Source organism: Melopsittacus undulatus, chromosome 5 (genome assembly GCF_012275295.1).
Source record: "Melopsittacus undulatus isolate bMelUnd1 chromosome 5, bMelUnd1.mat.Z, whole genome shotgun sequence".
NCBI lineage: Eukaryota > Metazoa > Chordata > Aves > Psittaciformes > Psittaculidae > Melopsittacus > Melopsittacus undulatus.
This window is the reverse complement of record NC_047531.1, coordinates 52,992,474-53,018,210: the sequence shown is the minus strand read 5'-3', so window position 1 is coordinate 53,018,210 and position 25,737 is coordinate 52,992,474. Positions and strand designations below refer to the sequence as shown.

Genomic DNA, 25,737 nt, shown 5'->3' with positions numbered 1-25,737 from the left:
GCCAATGTAGACTTGTAGACCCTCAGTTCTGAGCTGGGCTTCCTTTAGAGAGAAACAGCAGCTCAAAGGGCCCTACTACTTAAATCAGTCCCAGTTAAACTTGTTATTAGCTTTTGAGATCACTCAAGCCACTGCAAGTCACATTAGTGGCAAACCCAAAAAAGCTTCCAACTGAAAACTGCCAGTTGGTACATGCTAAATAGTATGCTTGCCAGCATTTTCAAAAGCATACACTAGAAACTTCACAAATGAAGTAATAAAGGTTCATTCCACAAGATCTACTAAAATAACAAAATTTTTTCTTACTTGTGGGTTATTTCCCTAATCCACTAAATTCAATGAAAAAGAGAGGTCAAGATTGCTGATAAAGACCACCATTTATTTTTGCTTACTTTGAAGATTAGGTTTGTCTTAATTTCTCTTTGAGGAAAGAAAAACCATTGTCATGGGTATTAACTGAAAGTGATATGCTCTGAGGTCAGGTCACACAACAAATCAGTGTGTGAGTTTAGTGAAAACAGGCTTATCCATGTTGATTTTCACTTAGTCCACACAAGACATAGTGGCAACAAAGGCCTAGAATTATGGACTTAAACATGATCTATACAACCTGCCAGGAGGCCCAATTATGTGCCTTCTGCTGACTACACTAAATTTAATCTGCAGGGCCTTTAATAGATTCATGATAGCACAAGTATAAATAATCAATTCTCTGTCTTTAATCACCCTCTGAAGAGATTGTCACTGTGTTTGACCACTGTGATAGAAGGACACTAGGGTATTTACAGTGAGATTGCTTTATGGTAACTCAGCTTTAGATCCACTTTAAGGACAGCACTGACAGAAAGTGCACTGGCAAAATCGTTAGTTGAATTTTCTTTCTCTAGCAGAACAAAAAGGAGAGAAAAAATTTATGTCAGATACGTTAAAAAAAAAACAATCTTTTAAGCCATAGATTGAAATATACAAAACCTAAAAATAAATATCAGTGATTATGTGATCATAGAACATTGCCACAATAAAAACATGTCTGCATGCTGTTTTTTTCTGTAATAATCCTGCCATTTAACTTGGGAGCAATACACATGCAAATTAGCCATATTTTGCAAATACATTTTTATTCTTAAACAACACTTCTTTTCTTAGAAAATTACTATTTGTCTCCTTCATTTAACAGCAGAGCATGTTTTGGCCTTGGCTGAATACGTGGAATCATGGTGGCTTGCATTCTGTAGCACAGTCCACAAAATTCACTGTGTCTGGAAGCATGTGCAATATACTCACCAGTGAGGCCATGGTGAACCCAATGACTTCAATGTAGCCATCATCATGGCGCTGAGGCTCAAAATCTCTGTGATCTCCAGGGTTTCCCCAGGGCATTGTGCCAGCACAATACCTATAGAAAGAGGTTTGGAAAGCAAGATTTGAGAAAGAAGTTTGTCCTGAGGTGTCCTGACTAGCAACCTGACTATTAGCCTGCTCTGCTGTCCTTCAGAATTATCCAGATATCCATCCCAGGATTTGATTCAGGGACAATTAAAAGTTATGTGACAAGGGCTGGACAAAAGTGAAAACCTGCCTCTGGTTTCCAGACTGGTACAACATCCATGAATGTATCCATCATAATCTTTAGCCTGTTCCTCTGTGAGAGGAAAATTGTAAAAAGCCAGGGAATAGGTAACAGCAGCAGTAATTGTTTGTCCCAGCTTGCTTTGCTTTCTGTAGATGAGCTGTTGAGCCAGAAAGCTGCTTAGCTCCTCTGCTAGGCAGACATGGGCTGCAGCAGCATCTCCAGCATTGGAGATTTATTTCTTCTCTCTCTACCATTAAAGAACAGATGTAAAAGTGATCTGAGAGTGGCAGAATGGGGAACTTTAGAGAGGTGACACCAAGTCGATAGAAGCCTGCAGTGAGGGAAGTGCAGGGCTGAAAAGATCAAGTGCTTGGGACTTCATGTGGAGAAAAGTGGTAGGTTGTCTAAAGCAGTAGTCTCCAAAGCAGGATGAACATACCACAAGGAGTGTGAGAAAAAAGTGTACAAATGACAAGACAATTAGGGTGAAGAAAATATTGTTTGTACTTTTAATAAATAAGAAACAAATAGTGTTTGTTCCACTTTTATCACATCCTTTCTTAATCTTTGGTGTATGTTTTATAATGTATGTAATATATGAGTACAGTTTTTATAAATAAATATACACATATTGGGATGATGCTAAAAATATTTTACTGATAGGGATACACAGTCAAAAACAGTTTTGAGATTATGTTCTAGATAGCAGGAGAGGGACAACTTTAAAAAATACACCTATATTTCGATTTGGGACACATTCTAACATGCTAAACCATCATGTCTTTCAACAGCTCAGTGTTCCTTTACTGGAAAATTATTGATTCTTCCCCTCCTGCTTTCCCTGCTTTCCAGCCTTTTTCCACAGTTTGCTTCTGATTAAGCAAAAGCCCAGGCATCTTTACTATCTCGTTTGCAGGTTAAGTGCACAACTTTTGAAAGTTTGCCAATCACTTCTACTGTCTCTGTATCAAAATATTCAACTTTGCTAACTAAAAGTATTATAAGCACCTAGCTCTCAAGTTGGCAGTACAGTGGCAATACACTTCCTGCACACTGACCCAGACTAGAATAACTTGTAAGTAAGCAAGCAAGCATCTGTCTTGAACTTACCTGGGTATATTTAAAAACACTATACACTGGAACTTCAGCTCCTGGATCTTTGGAGTCAGGTCTGTACCATCACACTACAAAGCCAAAGTGACAGAGCACAGAGAAATTGCTGAATGGAGCCACAGACAAGAGAAGTGTTGCTGCTTTGTAACAACTTTCCCAAGACTTTCCTTGGAATGTGTTGCAAATGTCATGCTCAAAACTGAAAAGTAACAGAGCCATTAAACTCTCACCTCACTCTCTCTCCATTCCTCCCCTCTTCCCACAATATCATGACACAATTTCTTATACTTACCACAACTTTAACATGCTTGGATAAATCTCTCGAGCTTCTTTGCAGAAAGTCTGTAAAAGCTGCCTGCAACAGAAACAAGTGCAGGGATTTTCATTAGCACTTTCTTTCTTTTCTTTCCTTATTTCTCATTCCACCACAGAGCTTATTACCAAAATGCCATTCTTTTGATGTAAATTTTTGCTCACATATTTATTTCCATATTTAAGGCACATAAGTACAGTGGGAGTCATCATCCAGAAAGACATTATACATCACGCATTATCAAATCAGTGTTTCTCTCAACTGCATTTTAGAATAAAGTTCTGTTGATGTACCTCCTAAATGCAAAAGTGGGTAATTTTATTTCATTTTCATAATTAATTATGAAAAATAATCACCCAAAATAGCTGATCTCAGACTTCCGCTCCCCATGACCATATATTCAAGACTACTCCTCAATGATACAAAGATACAAGCCAACACTTAGGGAATTTCTCTAGGAAAGTCAATGACAATGTGCTTTCCAAACCCTAAAAAAGGCAGACTGGCTTGTTGAGAATCTTGCGAGCCAGAAGCAGATGGACCAAGACATAACCTGTACTATGTCCAAAAAAGTGGCATGTCTCTCACTTGCTAAGCTCTGTAAAGCAACAATGCTTCAGGCACTTTTCAACAGACACGTGTGTGGCATTGCCAGAAACAGTATATGTGCACTTTAAATTGCAACAGTCAAAATGGATTGTCATGGGCTTGAGATGTGAGAAAGGAAGGGGAAATGTACTTAAGAAAACATCCAACCAATTAGCATCATTCTGTAAGACAAACCACAACTCACCCCTGCATAAAACATTTTATTTCGAAATCGGCTGTTGAATTTCTCTGGATTTGCTTCTGTGAAAGGATAAAAAGGAAAAATAAATACACCCTAATAAAACAAGTAGATTCCATTGTACCTTCACATTCCCTGCTAGCACTACAGTGCTTTTAGCACACATCACTCTGAAAACATAAATACATCTTTTCTGGGGATCCAGAGACCCCCATCTGTTCCATTATCTGCTATCAGCTCTCAAAACATTGATACTGATATTCTTCCCTTTTCCTGTAGAGTGAAAATAGAAATTTGACATAGAGTTAAGAAGAATATAATCCGTGTACTTAGTATCTCTCAGACTATTCATCTTTGACCCCTCAGTATCATTTGTGAGACTGCCAGCACAGAACAGACATCTAAGAGTTATTAGAAATCCATGAAGCACCCATGCTTTGAAGCAGGAGTAAAGCATTAATGAATTACGAGGTGAAACAGACACTTCAGTTCTGATGCATTACAAAGAGGTACTGAGGAATAGACATCTCTGCTCAAATATTCCTGTAGCAAAAAAAAAGAAGTGATTACTCTGAAACCTATTTAGAGAGCTGTTTTGTTTTGATAAGGCTCCAAGAGATGGAGAATTTTAATAGGGTAATAATGCACATCTAACAGTTAATTATTCTCACTGTTAAAATAAATGTGGAGGGGTTTTGTCATCTTGACTTTTCAGACTTTGATTGCTAACTGCTAAACTCTATTATATTTTTCTGCCAGATTAAAGAGCCCTCAACTATCAGATATCTTCTCCTTGAGTAAATACTTATAGGCAGTGATTGAATCACCTCTTAGCTTTCTTTCCGATAAGCTAAATGGAGCTCCTTTAATCTCCCAATATAACACACATTTCCCAGAATACAGGTCACTCTTGTTCCTTCTTGGAAACTGTTTTCCTAGTCTGTGGCATGCAGAGATTTCAGAAGCAGCACTTCTGATACCATATTCAGTAGTAGTACCAACCACATACACTTGTTTAGTGTTCTCTAGTGAAAACTATTCTCTAGTCAGTGAAATCATCTGACTATCAAGATTGTTCTTCTGGCTAAAAATCACACTTGTGTGAATGCTTCCAAATTGCTACTTCTCAGATGATCCCTTGGAGCAATGCTTCTAGTTCTCCTTGAAGTCACTACCTCTCACAGTATGAGGCTCCATTTTGTAAGAATTCTGTATGTTTCTTGTTTGATTGTTTACCCTGCTACAGTAACATCCATTTCTTGTGTCACAGGTGAGCCTGGAACACAGTCAAGAGCCATCTCTTCTTCAAACAATTGATTTAACCTCATAAGTAAATCTCATCTTGCTTACTGAGCTGACAGCTCTTCACAAAAAGTCTCAACACCCCATGTAAGAAGCAGGAGGATCCTAAAGGCTCAGTGCTGCACATTCTCTGATTTCGCTATCCCTGATGTCTCTGGGCAGCTGCCATCAGAGCACGGGCTTTTACATGGAAAAATACAACAAATACTGACCTGAACCAAAGCCCCAGCTTAGAGCAGAAAAGGAGCCTTTCTGAGGTCAGGGACTCAGCAGTCCTTCAACACACTGAATTTCACTTTTGACATAGCAGATGAGCATGAGCAGGGAGAAGGGAGTCTTTTGTGACGTGGAATAGAGCCTAAAGTTGATTAGAGTGCAACTTTAATTGTAGAAGTAAATCACTGACTGTATATCCAAGGCTCACTCCATCCTCATCATTCTCAATCCATCCAGGGATTAGGAAATGAAACATGTTAGACTGTGGGTGTGTGTAGGGGAGTAGGTGTGCTGCGAGTGAACAATCCTGTATGCCAAGGGATCAAACAGCATGTCAACAGGGATAAGGTAAACTCCATCTTCCCTGCTCCACCAAAGCATAAAGATAACAAAGGATGAAACTGGAAAGTGTTTCTACCCAGAACACTTCCTGAAGAAGCAGAGCTAAATATGTTCAGCTTGGAGCTAACCTTCAAGGCACAATCTGATAAGTCACAAGAAAAGTGTAAAGGTTGCCATGGAAAAGGTCACATTAATGTACAGGTTCCTCCAAGATATCATAATCCCTGCTTATTCCAAATATAACAGTTGATCAATCTATATTGCTTGAAGTGCCATGACAGGCTGAGAGTTGAATTTCATTTAACTTGGTTTAGAGGGGCAATGGGGGCATGGTGTTTGTTTGTTTTAATACTGTATGTGATTGCAACGGCTCAACATAAGCAACTGTATCCAGCCACTTAATAGACCAAGTGCTACAGCTGTGAAAGTGCTTTGAGTTTTGCTGAAGTTGCCCTGGATTCTCATAAATTGCAAATGAGATCAGAAGCTGTTTTTCACTGCTTAATTCATAGAATCACAGAGTAGTTTTGTTTGGAAGTGACCTTTAAAAGTCATCTAGTCCAACCCCTCTGCAGTCAGCAGGGACGTCTTCAACTAGATCAGGTTATTTAAAGCCCTGTTCAACCTGACTTCGAATGTTGGCAGGGATGGGACATCTACCACTTCTCTGGGCAACCTGCGCCAGTGATTCACTACACCCATCACAAAAAAATATTCTTCCTTATGTCTAGTCTGAATATACCTTCTTTTATTTTAAAGCCATTACTCCTTGTCCTGTCACAACGGGCCCTACTGAGAAGACTGTCCCCATCTTTCTTATAAGCCCCCTTTAAGCATACAAAAGCCACAATAAGGTCTTCCCAGAGCCTTCCTTTCTCCAGGCTGAACAACCCCAATTCCACATGAAAAACAATAAAACCAGTAACACCTTCAAAGCTATAAGCTTTTCTCCCCTAAAGTACATAGAACTTGCTTTGTATATTTTAGTATTTGAGAGGTAAGAAAGACCAGCAGTAATGACTTGTAAGAGCAGACACTAGGGCTAGGAAAAGCTCCTGGCCACACATACCCATTCACAGAAGCTTGCTCTGCCAAGTTTTTTTTTTACCCATGTAAATGTTTAAAACACTGGCATCTCTGGAATAACATCTATTCTTTATAGGGCTTATAAGTTAATTATTAAATAATGTCTCCAGTAAGTAAGTAGCTATGCATTTAATCTATACAGTATTTTCACAGTCACATTAACAATGCATACTGATACACATTAATAAGAAAATGCATACAGCTGTCATCATTTCATTCCTGTGCCCTTTTTGTGGCCCTTCATTATGATTCCTAAGCTTGAAGCAGTCTTAAACATTATAAAATATGCATTAGCTCATTCCATCATATATCCTGCTCTTTAGCATGGCATTAGAGTGCTACTTTTTCATCTTGAAATGACACTGATAGTGTGAAAATGAAGATAAGAGAGGCTGATCCAGAAAAAATACCTGCATATGAAGCTGAAATAACCAAAAGCTGAACACAAGTAATTGAATGGGGTCTTTTTACATAAGCATGCTTGCCGGAACTATAGCTCCCATCAGTCCAAAGCCCACCTGTTTAAGCCACATTTGGATCTGTTTGGGGTGATAAAACTGCTATCGGCAAGGGGACAAACAAGATACTACAACAGCTCAAATTCCTGACAGTTTTGTTGACATTAAAACCTTTCACTTGCATAGGCACATTTTGGGTCTGTACCAAATCTAATGATATTATGCTATACTCATACGTGGGTAACAGCTGTTCAGTTTGAGAACGCAATTATCCTCCTGCTACTTCCACAGTCTAGCAGATTTTCTCCTCCCTCCACCTCCACACTTGCACCTGACTTACATTTGTGGTTTTCTTTTCTGCTCTTAACTCTGACACTTCTGCATTAGCATCAACTTCTTTTATAACTGTACTTGGCATACATAATTTTGAAGAGCTCCCCTTTTAGCTCTTTTGCTCCAGTGAATGCTATTTTTCCTTGCACTTTTTTTCTTTCTAAAACCATTAAGTCCCTTGGAAATTCATAGTACAATCTCTTCCTTTCTACATGTGTGTACCTTAGGTTGTTATGTTCCATATTTCCTCCTAAATTGCAAGAACAAGATGTTAAGTGGAACCCTATTTGTAATTCATAAAATAAATGCCCATTCCCAAGGCTAAGGACATAAAAAAGTTTCTATTACCTCTAGATTCATGGAATTCTAGTGTAACATGTGCATCAAATCCAAGGCTGAAGTAATTATTGAAGACACTGAGAGGAAGCTGTAATCAGATAATAAAAAGATATATAAAAATAACATGAATTAAACATTCCGTGACACATGAGGAATTAGCTACTTTAAGCCTGGCATCTCATGAAAACCTACAAAGAAGAAAGTGGAACATATCAGGGAAATGTATGCAGAAGGTTGCTCTGAAGGTTAGTAATGGTTTGTGGAAGAGGATCACATACAGAAGCCAAAAGAACACAAACAGTGCTTTATGATCATATATGTATCTCTGTAAACTCATCAAAGGATTCCTTATGTTGTTATTGAGGTTTTCCATAATGCTGCTCCACTTAACATGTCAATACAAAGGTTTTCCTAGTTGCTGGCACTTCAAACTCAGCATGACTAATGAAACTCAAGCTGTGTTCTTCCTGCTCTCATGTAACTAGGAGCAACACAAGTCCCAGACAAGAAGCCCTTATCCTATTGAGGATGCATGGGGCAGGGAAGCACACATCTGGCCTCTTCATTGTTACACATACCCAGCAAGGCTACAGAGAGAGCACAGTAGCTGGAAATTACAACTTAAGAGGAAAATGGTTCACAGAATAATAATTTATGATCCTAACCCTTTCAACAACTCCAGTCCAAATGCCACATTACTGTAAATGTGACCACCACACAATTTTCCCAGTCTTCAACTATCAAGATACACTAGTGGAATAAAATTCTACATCCTGTTTTTAGCTTTGTCTAGTTTAGGGATGGGTGATAGTCACACAGCTGCATCTCCTGCCATCCCAGGTAAAACAGAGAAAAAACAATGACCTTTCAGATAAAATGCAAGCGATTATTTTCCAGGATTTGGTTCTTGAGATAAATGCTCAGTGACTGGGGGCTTAACACAACAAATAGATGGTTGATATAAACTATATTTTGCCCACCTCTGGAAGGACTGACACATGAGAACTGCAAAAGGAAGAGATTCAACTAGAGAATTAAAAAGTTTAAGAGCTTCCCCATGCATGCAGCTTACAGCGTAACCAAAAGATGTTCTTAAGCATCCTACAAACCCTGTGGGAAAAAGGAGGTGCTAACCTTACGTGCCCCATCCTCCAGCTCATCCTGTGGCAAATCAGGGTTGCGCTCAACCTGGAGATTCCAGCGGTCCAGCTGGACAATGGTCCCATCTTCTACATGGCACAGGATCTTGGACACTGGCTCATCTGTATAACCCTAACAGCAGGGTATCAGCCATGGATAGTGAAACCAAAGAAAATCACTCACCAATTACCTCCCTCTTTCACACTGGCCTAAGACACCAGACCAAACATTCTTAAGAACCTCTCAAAATATTGCTAAATTTCGATATACCAAGTGTTTTAACAAGCTGCTGCTGGGGTACACAAGTCTTGGGCAGGCAAAGTAACATTATAAGGAGAGGAACTCAAAAGTGTACTTGTCATGCCTGGAATAACTCCAGTCGTGTAGTCAAGGATAAATACAGAGAAATAAAATATAAATTATATTTAAATTATATTTAAATTAGAAGCCTGCATATCCTCCTTATTACTTGGCCTGAAATATCAGACAGATACATCTATGTACCACATTCATTACAACAAATAGATAATTAGCAATACTAGGTCCCAGATTGGAAACTGAACCAAACCATTGTGCTTAACTGAAGCAGATCCTGAGCACAGCCCTGCCTACTCTTTTAGTCAAAATGAAGTTCCACTCTACACAACTAAACCAGAACAGCAAGTTCATAGCCCACATAAAAGGGTATCCCAGTCAGCACTTACCCCACCCCAGTTGAGAGTTCGGGCAAGGTCGTTCCCAGTGCCAAGTGGAAGTACAGCCACAGGAGGCGGGGGGTTGAGTTGCAGCTCATCGAGGATGGAAAGGATCCAGCCTACCTATAAGATGGGAAATGCAGAGAGCCATTAGTTAGGAAGAATAAAAGGGATGGAAGTGAAGGGGGGGGGGGCGGGGGCGGGGGCAGGAAGAGACATAATCTGATGGCACCTCCTTTACAAAGATGATCAATTAAAGTGAAAGGGAAAGGGGAAAATTACAATATCTGAAATTTAACTCCACAACTGCCCCATCTGAGGTTTAACTTTTTGGACAAATGCCCAGCAGTTTTCATGAAGCTCCTGTGCAAGCAGAAGCAATGGGATGTAGCCATCTTTAACAGCACACAGAGATAATGAGGAAAGGGAGCACATAAGTTGCTTTTCTTAAGCAGGAAATGAAAACACATAGAATTACACCTCGTATCATAAGGCTGCCTAAACACTGCTCTGGAAAATACTGTATGTGAAGAGGAGTGAATGATAATATGGAGAATTCAATATAATTTTTTAATTTGCCATTCTACCAAAGAAAACTAACCTTTGACAATTGTTAGGAAAGAAAATGTGAGGCACACTTAAAGTGGCATGGCATCAAAGAACGTGTCCTGGAACAGAGGGTCCAAATGATTTCAAGCATGGACCTGCGCACAGGTGTCCCATTCCCAGACAATAGACCTTAATGATGAATTATATGACTCAGTGCAAAGTATTTTTTTATATATATATTCTTGCTATATGTATGTACTCATATACATAAAATAAAAGACTAAAAAGCTGGAATAATAGAGAAAATCTAATCCTCAAGGTTGATGGCTTTGGGTTGGAATAATAAATCCACCTCTTTTGTATCACAAGTTATTAGTTATTTTAGAGAGCTGTTTCTCTCTCCTGACCCTTTTCTGGACTACACAAAACTTTCAAATAGAAATCTAGTCAGAAGGAACAAATTACTGTAAAGTATTTTGGTTTCATTAAATTCCAAGAGGGGGAAAGAATTGTTGCTGAAAATGTTATCAAACTTTTTATGACTGAAATTCTTGCTACAAGAAAATAAAACTATTTCATAAACTATTTCTCACCTTTAAAAGTCAATTACAAACTGTGAAAGAACCCGTGCTGCAATTTTAAATGAAGAAATAAGAAAAAAATAAACATAAAATGATAAAATCTTTTTTTTTCCTGATGCCAATGTTCAAAGGTGCAGTCTCTACTACAAATTATTTGAAATATGATTTCAAATAGATTCTTAACCTAAATTGGGATGGCCTTCACAAAAGACATCCAGCCTAACATGAACATTGGGAATAACAGCTCAAATTCGAAGACATCCCATGGCATAGCCTGATGAATATAGCAACCACCACAGTACCCAATATTCTAGGATTTATCTTTCTACAAGTCTCTTGATGGAAAAATTTAGTGTTGTATAAATAGCATTTATGAGACAGATATTTAATTAGACTTATTGTCTAATTACTAAAGCATTCATCTGAAATGTGATACCATATTAGAGCTCACTGTCTGATAATAGTCATCTGAATTACAACTCATGAACTTGGATATCACCAAAAGGTACTTAAGCCTATCATAGGCCCCGTAGTAGGAGTAAGTAGAGTCCTTAAGGGATTTTGAGAGGTAAGTAATCCTCTACCTTTCAAAATAATCTATCCTTCAGTATTAATAATGGGAGACAGAATAGAGTCTCAGCAGCTTCACCAGGGCCAGCACTTCCTAAAGAGTCCTTTGTCATTAGCTCTTTGTCATTGCCATTGACTTAATCCATACATCTGTGTGTGCCCCAGCCTCCTACTGGTACAAGTATCATTACAATACCTACTATTTCCGTAAATGCTCTTAACTTATAAGAAGAAAATTTAAATTACTAATTTATACGTACGACAGTGCTATTTTACATGAGGTAATTTCTAAACCTTGCACGTTGGTTTTCAATCACAGATGACATAGACTATCATTTGCCTGTAAATAGAAAGTTCCTGGCTGATGTGAAAGCAAAGCTTTTCACTTATGCCATCGAAAGGAACAGCAAGCAGCTAATATGGAAAAGTTATGTTAAGTTCTGGTTCACCTCAATATTGCAAGGTAACATCTGGTCTCATTGAATATTCATTAAGTCTATCTGAGCCAGATTTTTCATTTCTAGATGTAATGTCTTTGGGAATAACTAGATATTAATTTGCTTCAAACTGAGCTGCGGCAGAGGTAATGGTTGAGTGCTGGTTATACTACTGAGAAGGTGCTGCCACCTGTCGCTCATATGCTGAAAGGGAAAACGATGGTCAGACTCAGCCTAGTTGCATTCATTTCTATTTTATTATTTTCATTTTCAAAACATATTAATATATTTTTATTATTTTCTCCTGTTAAAATATTGGCTTTATCAGATGGAAGAAAAAGACTTTCAGAAGCAGACTGAATCACTTACTTGCTCTTATGTCTCCTGCTAAAGCAATGCTTTGCGTGATTCTCAAGGAAAGATCACAATTTAGTAACATCTTATTTTCCCCGGTACCAGCAAGACAATAGCGTAATCATGAGGGTCTTTATTCACTTTTGCAGGGGATACAGTGGTATGAATAACTCCTATAGCTGGGGATTTAAAAGAACCCACAGAAGCTAAGCAGAAAGTATCCTCAGGAGTTCAAGCAGTGATGGGCTAAGGTTAGGTGTTCAGCTCTCTACAAACAACAGTTAAAAAATCCACTCTGTGCTGTAAACATCTACATATTGCCATCCTGGCCAGTCATTGCACCTTGCAAGCAGCAATGCATTATCCTTTACCATACTTACCATTATACCTGTCATCTAACACATTTGGGAAAATGAGCTTCACAGAGATTAAAGGCCAGTTTTCAAATGCATTTAAGTACTCAGTGGCACAGACAGATTTACAAAGAGTAATGTGGTTGTAATACCTCTATTACCACTCATGGCCTCCAGACCCTGTCTCCAACTGAAGGTGACTAAATCCTTTAAAGGTCTGACCCTATTTATTTATCCAAGAACATTCAGGAATTCAGTAACAAAGAAAAATACTGAATCTGGATCTTTCAGATCTCAGGCTAGTAGTATGACCAATGCAATATTCTTCCTCACAGATGCTTTGTAAAGAGAGTGGGAAAACTCACTTTCTTTAGGTACAGAAGATTATTTGGCTGTACTGAGGCATGATGGAGACAATAACAGGAAGGAGCAGAAATTAAGATTCAGTGCTTCCAGACACTGACGTTACCTGCTAGCCCCTCAGATCTGTGTAAATAGTGAGAGGAAGCCAGAAAAGTTAGTCTTTATTTTCTTAAGCTGTACCAAATCTTTATGCATAAAATCAACAGAACATCAGGATCTGTCCCCTTCACTACACAGGTCAGGCCACAGGGCAAATTTAAAAAGAAAAAAGTAGACTTCACAAGCACATGTTCTCTGGCTTTGCAGGCATCATGAGGTGGGAAACCCATAACTGCAAATGGCAAGGAGTTTAATCACTTGGCTGATGACCACGGGTCAGCCAGGGGCTGGCCACCTACCGTCCCATCCCCACCGCAGGCCAGGATCCGCAGGTTTGGCACTTTTCTGTACAGCTCCAGCCTAGTCAAAGGAAGAAAGGGGAAAAAGGAAAAAAACGTCAGAACCACGAGGCAGGCACTTTTTATGCATTTTGTGGAGTGACAGTTTAACTGATGCTTAGTTCATTTTCAAATATTCTTTGCTAAGGATGTGTATGGAGGCAGAAAAGTAAAATAATAATAAAAAATAACACAACAAAAACAATCTCAGCATTACTAAAAACCTTGGCAGTGAGAAGACATCAGCAGGCAGCATAAGCACCCTGAGCCCTGTGACTCACTTCACATCTTTACACACCCACAAACCCACTAGGACATGAAATTGGACCCTCCTCCAAGGTTAGGCAGCACCTCCTAAGAAGTACTGGATCAGTTTAGCATGTTCCCATGCTAAACCTGAAAGGCCACATTCTCATGTTCTCTCTGGAGATGACAGAAATCTTTAATTTTTCTTATGCTAAAGCAAATAAATACAGGCATGGAGGTTTTTAAACAAAAATTAGTGTTCCTCATCAGGATTTGCTCAGCCACCATTTCTGAAGCATGCAGAACATGGCAGCATCTTCAACCAGTAGTTTTTTTGGGGGGTTTGGTTTTGTTTTTTTTAACATCAGAGAAGGCAAGTACATCTAACAGAGGTCTTTCTCTGGACAGCTGATCTAAGATACCAGTGGGAGAGCCAAAACAGCATCCGTGGAGGACATGTTCCTTCAGTTACTTGAAAGAGAGGCTTAATGAAACACCTAATGGAGGTGGCAAATTCAAATGTAAAGAGCTGAGTGACCAGATGACCTAATCCTCCTTTAATTCTATTATACCGCTCTGAAAACTCTATGTCTACCTTAACACTTCTCTACATCATGAGAGGATCAGTAGTGGAGGTGTTTCTGCAGTAATGAAAAACTTGGGTGTCTTGAATAGCAAATACTTGGACACCTCACACAAGCCACTACTGCGGCCCTCTTCGCCACTACCAAAACCTGGATACACAAACCTCATACAAAGTCTACTGGTCTAGCTAAGCTAGATCTTTGCTCTTCTGATTAGAAAAGACTTATGGTCAGCAGCAGTGAAGGCTCAAGAACTTACGCATCTCTTGGCCCTTCCTGAGAGAGATCAAAGACCTGGCGTGGATTCAAATACCACATAAACATTTGGAGAACCTTCGTGCCCTGAGAGGAGAGAAAATCAAAGGAAGGGAAACTGTGAATAGTTTAATGATTATTAGAAATAACAGTGCTTAGTATTCACTATATTTGTATTGCTTTTCTTTTTCAGGGCTTTATAAAGCCTAAAAAAAACCTAAAAAAAAAAAAAAAAAACAAGCTAGAAAGCAGTATAGCACACAACTGCTCTATAAAATAGCAACCACCAATCTGGCTAGGGTGCACATGCCTACATATTAACTAAACTTAACAACACATATCACTAATGGTTCATAAGAACAAGTGTTTGGAGTCAGACCAAAGGTTCAGTTCTCACAGCAACCTTTTCTCCTGCCTCTCACCACCTGCAACAAGAAGAAACCTTTGTTATCCCACACCACCTTTAGCCATCCATGACAGCAAGATGTTGAGCAAGCTTGTGGGCAAAATCACCATCACATTGGACAGTGTCCTGCTCAACATCCAAGCAATGAGACTACTTTGACCTCCACCACCACCATGAGCACTCATAACTGTAGCCCTTTATCATCTAATGAAGCAGGAGTCACAGAATCACAGAATCCCAAGGGTTGGAAGGGACCTCAAAAGATCATCTAGTCCAACCCCCCTGCAAGAGCAGGGTAACCTAGAGTACATCACACAGGAACTTGTCCAGGCAGGCCTTGAATATCTTCAATGTAGAAGACTCCACAACCCCCCTGGGCAACCTGTTCCAGTGCTCTGTCACTCTCACAGTAAAAAAGTTCTTCCTGATGTTCACGTGGAACCTCCTATGCTCCAGTTTACAGCCATTACCCCTTGTCCTGTCACTGGATATCACTGAAAAAAGCCTAGCTCCATCATCCTGACACCCACCCTTTACATATTTGTAAACACTGATGAGGTCACCCCTCAGTCTCCTCCAAGCTAAAGAGACCCAGCTCCCTCAGCCTCTCCTCGTAAGTCAAATACTATATGGGGCTACAGCTGCCCCAGTGCTCCCTCACTCATTGTAATGTGAACAGCCTATCACCTAAAGATATAATTTCTCCAACTCTGGTTTATATTCCAGACACTCAATTTCCTTTCTTCATGTTCTGCGCAGACACAAAGTGGCAGGATTTCTCTCTAGCAGAAGAGGGCCAAGAACCTTATGGGGGTTCAAACATGGCCTGGGGGGTACAAGTCAGGAATTTACAATAGCTCCCCCTCCAGAAGAATGGTGCTTCTATCCAACACCTTCGCCTAAGTGGAATAGTGGTCAAAATGCCTAGAAACAGAGAAAATTAATGTGATGATTGCTGTAGGTATTTTTCCAACCTCAGCTACTTGCAGTTCAGGAACTTTAGGAACCTTCAGGGTTTTCTCTAACAAACTTCTCCTTCAGCCCATCTAAACTTTTAGCACACCCTATTGCAAGGAGGTTTTGCAGCTGAACTACACACTTTGAGAAGCACAAACTGGTTTCTTTGGTTTGAATCACAGTCTTCACCATTTCATTTTATAACCTCCCTATTTCTTCTAAGAGAGGAGAAACTGAGCGGTGGCTATGCTGACCTCCATGATCTACAAGCCTTTGTTGTACCTTACATCAATCTTTTCAACTAGGAGGCTCTGTTTATCAAAAAGTATTCTGATTATTTAAAATTCAAAAAGTGGCAGAACTAAGCTGCAAAACAGTCACTTGGGTAAGGTTTAATTCCAAGAACCTAAGAAAGAAATCTGCTGCACTTGGTTCCATACAGTACAAGAGCAGTAATGATTTTTTTAAATGCTGTAAAAACATGTCATTTCACATTCATTAATTTCACAAGGCTTTCCTAGTAAAATTAAACTGCTTTTTGGATAGAAGTCTAAGATATTATTGGCAACATAAATTTTCTGTAGAAGGAATAAGTCTTCTGAAAACTTCTGAACTACTAGCTTAGATTCCTTTCAACAGTCTGAAGATAGGAACACATCTCCTCAAACACCCAAGTATCCATTCCATTTTCATGAAGCAGAACATTAAAGAAGGACCTCTTCTGAAGACTGCAGAGTTTTTCCTATTTGACTGACCAGAAACTGGTCTCATTTGCAATGAGTAGTTAAACCAAAACTTTGTGATCTGGATCCAGACGATGCTCTTACCTGATTCCCTCCACTTTTTGGATTGACAAAAACCAGCAGTGGCTTCATGAGAGGAGAGGAGATAGGCTTTATCACAAACGGCCGACCTTTGTTATCCTGAGAAACAGAAACAAGCAACAGCTTTAGTATAAGCTATGATGTTTTCCTGACATAACATGTGCAGGAGACCTAACTGAGCTCTGACAAAGCTACCTCACATACTGGAAATAGTACAGGTATGTTAATGTGGTGCACAGCTGTGACTAATTTATCCAGCTGGGACAACTGAGTAAGAAAACAAAAAGGGGGAAACATCCCTTCAGGCCAGTCCAAAACTATTTTAAGATTTTACATAAAGTTATTTCATAAAACCCCCCAATAATTCACACAGCACTAATGTACAAGATAAAGCCCTATTTTTAATAAGAAAAAATTTCCTGTGGAAAACAGAATAAGCTACATATTTCATTAATTCCAAGTAACAGACAGGTTCTATCAGCATTTATCTGCAGATGATCTGCTCTTGAATTCTTGGCCTTGCTGCCCTCCCATCTTTGAACAAATGCCACAAGAAATGAGAAAACTTTTTGCCTGCATACACCTGCTGGACACAAGAGAGCCCTGTAGTGAGGGCTTTCTCTTGGGATGTGGCAGGTACAGATTTAAGTTTCCGGTCTGCAGTTCTTCCATGATCCAAGTGAGAACCTTAACCAGAGAGCCGTCTCCATAGAGAGGTGAGTCTCCCTCCACCTCTCCCATGAGGCTCTTCATCTATATTAACTAATCCACTAGGCAGTTTCTGGAAACAAAGTCTCCTATAGGTTATATGGTAAATCACACCATCATATTATTCATCTGTTTATTCCTTCTCTGTGATCCAATGTCAATTTTCATGCAAACAGAATATTTCCAATATGTGATCTGCTGAGGGAGACACCCTCAAACTGGACCAGACCCTTGCATCAGTGCACTCACCACGGATTTCATAACCCCAGTTTCACACGCCTGCTCTGCCTAGTGGAAACCCAGGGTTCTGAGCTGCATCTCTTACATTCCAAGAGAATGATGTTTCATTATGCTGCTGGTCCTTCTGGAGTCTGAGATGTTGTTTCTTGAAAATTCTCATACAATTTTTATCAAAACTGATCTCTTCTCACAACTAATCCAATTGTGTAGATTTTTCCAGTGGAAAAAAAAAATATATTAAAAAAATAAACTTCAACAGATACACTTTGGCATTTAAACAAAAGGAGCCTGATTTCCAAAGCACTTGAATACTTACTTCATTGCCTCTTTTGCTGGCTTTCCTTTTAAAGGATGTTCTCTTCTTTCGCCGTGTTGAAGTCTTTAATGAGTTCTACATCAAAAGAAAAAAGAATACATGAAAAGCAAAACAAAATTTAGAAGACAGGCCCAGACAGAGCCCCTTTACGAAGCTCTTCCATGCATGTCCACTTGGAGAATGATAAGAGTATCTGGCACATGCTCGAGATTTAAATTACATGCGCTGCATGCTTTACACTTCCACACCACCGTTTATGGAGAAAGCCACACACGGAGACCAGACTGGTGCTTTGGAACTGGAAACTTTCCCACGCTGTGAGGGGGGAAAAAGATCAGATGCTCCCATAGACTCACATAACACCACATGTTGTACCTGCCAACCCTCCCAATAGGGGTAGGAGACTCCCGTTTCCCCTTCGGGGCTCCAGTCTCCTGCCCAATCAGGCTCGTCTCCTGGTATGGAGACCACCTGCATAAAGATGTAATAAAAAACATGATAAATGAGATATTTTTCATGTTTTTTTCAGGAAAGAAAACAACAAGTTTTAGCTCTGGCAACCACTATGACTCAACATAACATAGGCCATCATGGCGTATGATGCTGGCACTGTGGACTCAGTTCCAGCCTATCAAGAAACTTGTGTAATCATCTGCTAAGGAACAAACTGAGTTGTTAACATTAAAGGAGTTGAGTGAGGGAGGTGTTTGTGGGGCTTTTGTTTGTTTTGTTTTTAAATAACCATATCACTTAACTACACAGAGAGTGGAATGTGGGGGGAGACACACAGACCATAAAACTGCTTGCATTTTTGCAGAACCTATTAAAATAAAACTTGTATCAAAGCTATTCTCCAGGCTGGCAATAGCCTGCTCAATGATACTGAACCAGAAAGTGTTCTGGTGTAATAAAAACAGTCCAAAGAGGGTAATTTTATTCTTATTTCTTAATCATTTTAATTCAGTAACTGAAGCCATACCTGCAGGAAATCTTAACCCTTTTCATATGATTGAAATTTTTAATTATAGGAAATACTGTAAATATTTTCTCAGTATTTCAACTCCAAGTCTAGGCATCACCAGGAAATAAACACAGGGAATTAGAAGAAAGCTTATTGATTTTTTTTTCTGGCTTCAAGAGGGAAAGCAAGTTCCACCCAGCTCATCCAAAAGTTTGTTTCTGTCCTGACCCTTTTCAAAAGTATACCATTAATGAAAAAAGTCAATGACCAGAGATGATCAAATCTGTAAACAGTGACATCTGTTCTTAATTCTGCTTGCCAACCAACATCAAGAAGAATACCTTCTATATTCTATTTAATATGTAACAACCCTTTCAGAATTTCAAGACTTCAATACAACACATCAGATATGGAAGTTAATGTTTCCATACCTCTGAGAAATTAAGAAAAAATAACAGCTATCTAACTTAAATACCTAAAGGCACTGCCCTTTTTCACATAGATCAAGAAAAGCCTGCTGTAGAGTGCAAGGTCCCATACTTTTTATCACTTCTCAAAATTCTTTGTGGACCAGGGTATAGTCAGGCCTTGTTGCTTACTGAAACTACTGAAGCAATTACATGCCATTTGCCTTTTTATATCACATTTTGAGAAAACACCTAAAGAAGTCTCTGTACTCAGATGTAAAGTGATCTTGAAAGCATGATAAACCACAAAGACTGCACTGACTATGCAAGTGCATTGGCAATATCATCTGCATAATCTGTTACTGTCCTACCTCAGTAATCTAATCGTCTGTAGACAAAAGTCTTTATGTCAATAGAAACACTGGGACATTACACTCAAAGCTGCCTCCTGTGGGTGTCTTAGCCCAGTTCCTCAGCTGTTCTCTGGTGAAGGAGTCTCCCTGGAGTGGGGCAAAATACAGGACAAAGAGGTACCACTGGGATAACCACAGTCTTGCCAGCAATCTGCTGAAAGGTCACAGGCATGTGAAGCCTTTTCCTGATGGTCCAGCCGCTTCAGGTGTAAAATTCAAAATACTTATCCTGTTGGTAAAGTGCAGTGAATTTTGTTAGAAAATATTAGTCTGTAGCTCCAGCTAGTATCGTACTAAGCAAATACTCAACTCTACCTCTGGAAGGACAGTGTTTGTTATTCTGTTTCCACAATGGATGCACCTAAGCCCAGTGAAGGTCTTCTGGAAAGGGCAAAGATAGTTTAGTAAAATCCTGACTAATTTTAAAGAATAGAGAATGTTTAAATGGAGTAGTCATTAAATCCCATTATAACATATCTTTTCTCCTGCTTATGGGTGGGGCAGGAAGAGGCATGAAGCTATACTAGAGAAACAGTTTTAGTCTAAGCTTTTATTCATCATTATCTCAATCTTCATTTCCGCACTCAAAATGGCACTAAAGTATGCTATTTCACAACCATGTTATTTTGCTTTTTTTAAAAACAAGAAGCTCCAATTTTAATAGCATTAAGAGAACGTAAAACTTTGCTACAATGATTGCAACGGCATGTCCATAGCAGATGAAAGGTGAAAAAACCTGATTAAAACATATGTAGGTTTTTTGCAAACATGCAGAAAAATAACAGCCAAGAGTAATCATCAGCCTTTGCACACTGAGGAAATGAATGCATACTCCCTTGTCCACATAACAAGGTGATGAGCATTTTTGTGAATATATAATGCTATTCAGCAAAGTACCTGATAGCAAAGCATACCTTTAAATGGGCACCATATGCAAATCCTAACTTGCCTCTAGAGAGGAAACCTCTCCTTTGTGGATGTCAGTTTGGCCATCTTCAAAAAGAGATTTTTGGTATTATTGAATGGTCAGTATAGGTCTCAGCAAGCTTAGCTAAAGGAACAGAGCTGAAGTCCTTGTACACTGCTGGATGGTGTGAGGGCCACAGACTACCTCAAGGAAATCCTATGGGTCCTTTCAACCTTTTCATTTACAAAAATTCAGCCTTCATTTTCAAAGACTTTTAGCATGCTGGGCTTCACATGACTTCAGACAACAGCCTCTGGGAAGGTCAATCTTGACTGTCTTCTGGTGTTTCACAAACCACAATAGGACAAGGCAACTGCACTAAGCAATTGATAAAATAAAGAAATAACCTGGAAATATAAATACTCGCTAGCACTTTTTCAAGGTCCTCAAAAGAGAAGAAGAAAACACCATGCTTACCTTGAAGGGAAAAACTTTGAGTTTTACAGTTACTGCCTTTGCCTTCCCAAACAAAAGGCTGAATCAGTAAATACATCAGCCAAATTCTCTACATCATTGTCTAATAATTACTTTTCTCCCACAGTGCAAGCGTATAGCAAGTCTGTTCCCAGACCTAAACACCACTTGGGCTACCAAACCTCACCTTAAAAACAATACCACCAATCTACAGGGGTGACCTGCTTTCATGAACTACGAAATAGAATTGGTTTGAACCCCAGGAAACCAGAACTGGTATCAAAGTGCTGCTAATGCAGTACAGAAACAGTGGAAATCAGCAAAGTTACAGAAGTGGCTTACAATATGAATGACATGGAATAGGTATTGGGAGTTTTCCATTCATGTACATGGCTCATTATACACAGGGCTACCACCAATTCCAAGGCTGTTTGAATCATTCCGAATATTTATCTTGCAATTAATTGCTTACAAGAAGCAAAAGCTCCCCATTTAGACTATAGATTGTCAGTAGAGATTTGTCCTTAACCAATCACACCATGATGCTTCACTATCACAATGTTGTTGGTAATCAGAGGGGGAGTGTGCTCTTCGTTCAAGTCCAATATTTGAAAGGTAGTGAGCCACATTGTATAAAATAAGCATGGAAACCCATTTTTGTAGCAAGAAAAAGAAAAATCTAAATTAAAAGTCAGGCCAAAGTTTTGCTACAAAAAGCCATCTTATTTGCTTAAAAGAAACAACCAACAAACAGGATGAAGGCATCACTAAAATCAGTTTCATATGAGTAGGGAATTCAGTCCAGGAGTTGCCTGTGACCAATGTAAGTAGTTAATTAGAGCTGAGGAAATATTTTATAATGAAATGCTTCTAGCCAAATTTATTCCAATTGTGGAACATATGAAAAACAGATTGCTGCTTAAACATTTATTTACTAACTGAATTTACAAAAATTTGCAAATATTGTGTTTGTATTCTGTGAATTGAATGCAGTGAATGTTCCATAGTGTCTACTGAATGTTCATACAGGGTGAAGAGGGTCATAATACACAGAAGGAGAGCCGGCCAGAAACAGCAGGAGAGGAGAAAATATTTCTTAAAAAAAATAAAAATAAGTAAACAAGACTTCTGCCAAAAATCTGAAAACACATTTGAAAGATGCAACAGTATTTTCTACAGCAATAAGGATGCATACTCCAAAACTAATATTGCAATGGGTACTGTTAAGAAGTTTCATGGCAGTATGCCCACTGTCTGTGCTAAATACCACTGTGATCTATCTAATGCTTCAGTTACTCAAGATAAGGTTTTTGCATGCTACTAACCATGAATTTCAAGGGCTTGAGATGTGATGAAGAGGGAATATTAAAGTACTTCCTTCTCTACTTACAACTCAGGCACACAATTCTGATAGATATATTATTTCAGTGTAATATTTTAAACCCTTATTTAAAAACATTTTTCCCATGAATCATAACTAACTAGATCATATTTATTTTCTTATTTGAACTTCTGTGAAAAAATAATGCACAAGAAAGGTCTCTGCAAATAGTACAAGGAAGATACCCTGCTTTGGCCAAATGCCAAATCAAAAGAAAACTACAAGTGTCAAAATTTTTCTTTTTTTTTATTTTTAGCTAAAAATTAAATAGAACTAAAATGTAAAAGATCAAAGAAAGGCTACAATCAGTAAGGTCAGATATGGCTACGGCTATCAGATACCACGCAGGTTCTGAAAATTAGCCAAAGAGATTAAGTCCCTGCCAAGAACTCACACAGATTCTTCAACAACAGATGAAAAAAGATTCCTCTGGAGGAGGCTGCAGTAAAACTAACAAAGAAAGAAGAGTGTGGGGAATAAATACAAGTACTAAAGAAACCTTTTTTCTTGGAGTGGAGGTGTCTAGGAATCTTGCCTGCTCTCTCTGGGCCTAAAGAAGGAATTTTCAGTCAGGAAGAAAGTCTTTTCAGTCGACTTTTTGATTATTCTATATATATACTTCCACTTCCTTTCTCTTCTCCCCCCTCATCTTTAATATCCAGCTTGTTAGAAATGCTACTCATGCACAAATCTGACAGCCATATCCCTAGACTGAAAATAAAAACTGAGCAGTGTCACAACTTCAGACCTTTTTCCAGTTTCATGGGACTTATTTTGTCATAATGCCGTGCCTACAGCCTGAACTTCTCAGCTTTTTGTTGACAACCAGGACACAGAGCCAGAAAGCCCTGGGTCAGTTCCCAAGGATGGACACACTGACATTGAGAACCCCACAACACTATAAAACCAGCATTCCTGTCAATGGAGGAAAATTGCAAGAAAGCATGGGTGGGAAGCTTCAATATCCCAGACACTTCATTTCAGAAGTAAAAAGGTTTGTTTCAATGCTTTTGAAATAAAACTTTTACCAGCATTTCTGAGCCCCTGTTAAGTTCAGTTTCTGTCTTTTTCAGTTCAGTCTGGAGTGAAAACAGACTTTTAAACAGGGATTAAAAAATAATACTTTTCACATGATGTGAATCCCCTTTTAATTTTTGGCCAGCTCTCTTTTGGATCCCTTTTTTCCCTATTGTGCTCACCACTCAATTATAGTCTTGAAGATATATCACATTAGTTGCAAAAGCTTTGAAGTCTAATGCTCATTACCTGCAATTAAATGAGCACATGGGCTTACTGCTGACTTCCAGCAAGCACTGATGTAAATAAGAGATGATTGTTTAATTGTCGATTGATGGCAAAATCAGAGAGATGCTAGTTCAGCCACAGCCAATTCTTACTGCAGTTCAAGTTAATGTTTGTGAACAGTTTTTCCCGTATTTGCTCAGCTCTATTTAATGAAACATGCTGGATTGCCTACAACACAGGGGATTTTCTTGCAATATGCTCACTGAACTCACAGTTACAGGAACAAATCTGAGCTGGATTTGCTCAGAACAAAAGTCATGTTTGTTGCTAATCGTCCCAAACAGGGAAATCTACTGAAGGGCTGAATGGAGGGCAGGAGTATACAGGTTCATAATCACCATGGATGTATGCTGGGTTTCAGGGTTGAACAAGCATGCCTTAGTGAAGGAGTACTGAGCAGCGAAGCCAGGTTGGCCCTGCACAGCCATACAGCTTCAGAAACAGACATCAGCATGCAGTTACCTGAGGTTTCTTCACCTTAATGATCCAGGTGGGAGGCACAATGACAGCAGCGTGAGCCCCCAGGGAACATGGCTCCTCAATGTGATGTAGCATGAAACAGGTGACTTTGTTATGAAACTGGAAGAGAAGAAAAGAGTAGAGTGGATAAGACAGCCAGGAAAGACAAAGAGGAAACACAGAGAGAAAGAAGAGGGTGGCAGTACAAAAACTGGAGCAACATTCCCAACTCTACCACCTTCAAACCCTTCAAATCGTGGAGTTTTAGGAGCATATAACTAAAGATCATCTTCCCTAAAGACATTTTCCCATACCTTCTTACAAAAATATCACTCCTACTTAAACACAGATCAAAGACTGAAGATCACAAGCTAGTCTAATGCAGCTATATGAGCTAACAGTGGCATAGCACTGATGGGAGGTAACCAACAACTATATTGTGCAGCAAGACTCTTCTAGGGACCTTGTGTAAGCCAGGTGATGCTGTGGTGTTTTTGAGGGAAAGAAACAGAAACAGCAAAACTGGGGGGGGGGGGGGATACAGAGAGAGGGAACACTAAGAACCATGAAAAACAAAATTACTTGCACTGTGGCTGCTCAGTGAAGCTGCTACCAGTCTCCCTGAGTAGTGTTCACTTACCGCCAGCTTGCACCAGGAGCAACTGATGGCCACAATCTCTTTACTATGGAAGGAGAATTTCTGCTGAAAGCCCTAGAATAAGCAGGGAAAAAATTGATTAAATTCCTCCTAACTACAATAAAATTTACATCTTTAACTCTTGACAGGTGACTGTGCCAGGCTAAATCCATTCATCTGTCAGATACATTGGCTCATCCTCCAAGTTCTTTCTGGGGGATAAATAATGACAGGATTCATAGAGAAGACTCTTCAACTGGTGCATTTTCACAGACACTTTTAGAAATACATATCCAAAATTTTATGCTGCTTCTTAGGTTTTACAGTTAAAAACAATGAAAGAAGAAATAGAGAAGGAATGCCTATTGTAATGGATTTATACAGACCTGACAGATTCAGATTTTCTGTTGAGCAAAACATTCTCTCCCTGCAGACTTGTTTGCTCTAAATATAAACAAGAATTTGGTTTTGTTGGTGGGTTTGGGGTTTTGATTTTTTGTTGGTTTTTTTTTTTTTAACTACAGAGTGGAATCAACTACAAAGTCTGTGTGGAAACGATCTGATTGGGAAATTAAATTTATTGTTCTATTGAGCTGACTCAGACCAAAATCTTTTTAGTAAGTTCCAAAAAAAACAAGATGGTCCAATTCAGATCAAACAGATAAAATATTTCTTTATAGTTTTAAAAAGAAGAAAGTCCATCGTTACCAGCAGATGTGAGAATTTATTCCCCTACAGAAGAGTTTCGTTTTGTAGAATGCAAATGCAGTTTCAGCAGACATATCACTTCACTCTAAATTCTAAGGCTGGAAAAGACCACTGGGTCATGAACACACTTCTTGCGTATAACACAGACAATAAATGGTAAGTTCCAGCCTAAAAATCTGTGTTCAGTTAAAGCTTGTTTTAGTCAGAG

The 25,737-nt window shown here is 39.0% G+C and overlaps 1 protein-coding gene across 1 annotated transcript in view; it reads right to left on the bottom strand.

Annotated features, from left to right (window-relative positions):
* DGKI (diacylglycerol kinase iota) overlaps positions 1-24,867 on the bottom strand; it is a 109,265-nt gene extending 84,398 nt beyond the window's left edge. Inside the window, exons 1-13 of the mRNA XM_031051320.2 lie at positions 24,825-24,867; positions 24,188-24,304; positions 17,866-17,952; positions 16,617-16,712; positions 14,431-14,513; positions 13,303-13,363; positions 9,707-9,820; positions 8,997-9,134; positions 7,872-7,950; positions 3,793-3,848; positions 2,979-3,041; positions 2,684-2,757; positions 1,285-1,396 (exon numbers count right to left, since the gene is read on the bottom strand). Of these exons, the coding sequence (XP_030907180.2) occupies positions 1,285-1,396; positions 2,684-2,757; positions 2,979-3,041; positions 3,793-3,848; positions 7,872-7,950; positions 8,997-9,134; positions 9,707-9,820; positions 13,303-13,363; positions 14,431-14,513; positions 16,617-16,712; positions 17,866-17,952; positions 24,188-24,280 (1,056 nt within the window). The 5' untranslated portion in view covers positions 24,281-24,304; positions 24,825-24,867. The remainder of the gene's footprint in view (positions 1-1,284; positions 1,397-2,683; positions 2,758-2,978; positions 3,042-3,792; positions 3,849-7,871; positions 7,951-8,996; positions 9,135-9,706; positions 9,821-13,302; positions 13,364-14,430; positions 14,514-16,616; positions 16,713-17,865; positions 17,953-24,187; positions 24,305-24,824) is intronic.
* Positions 24,868-25,737: the final 870 nt, after the last annotated feature.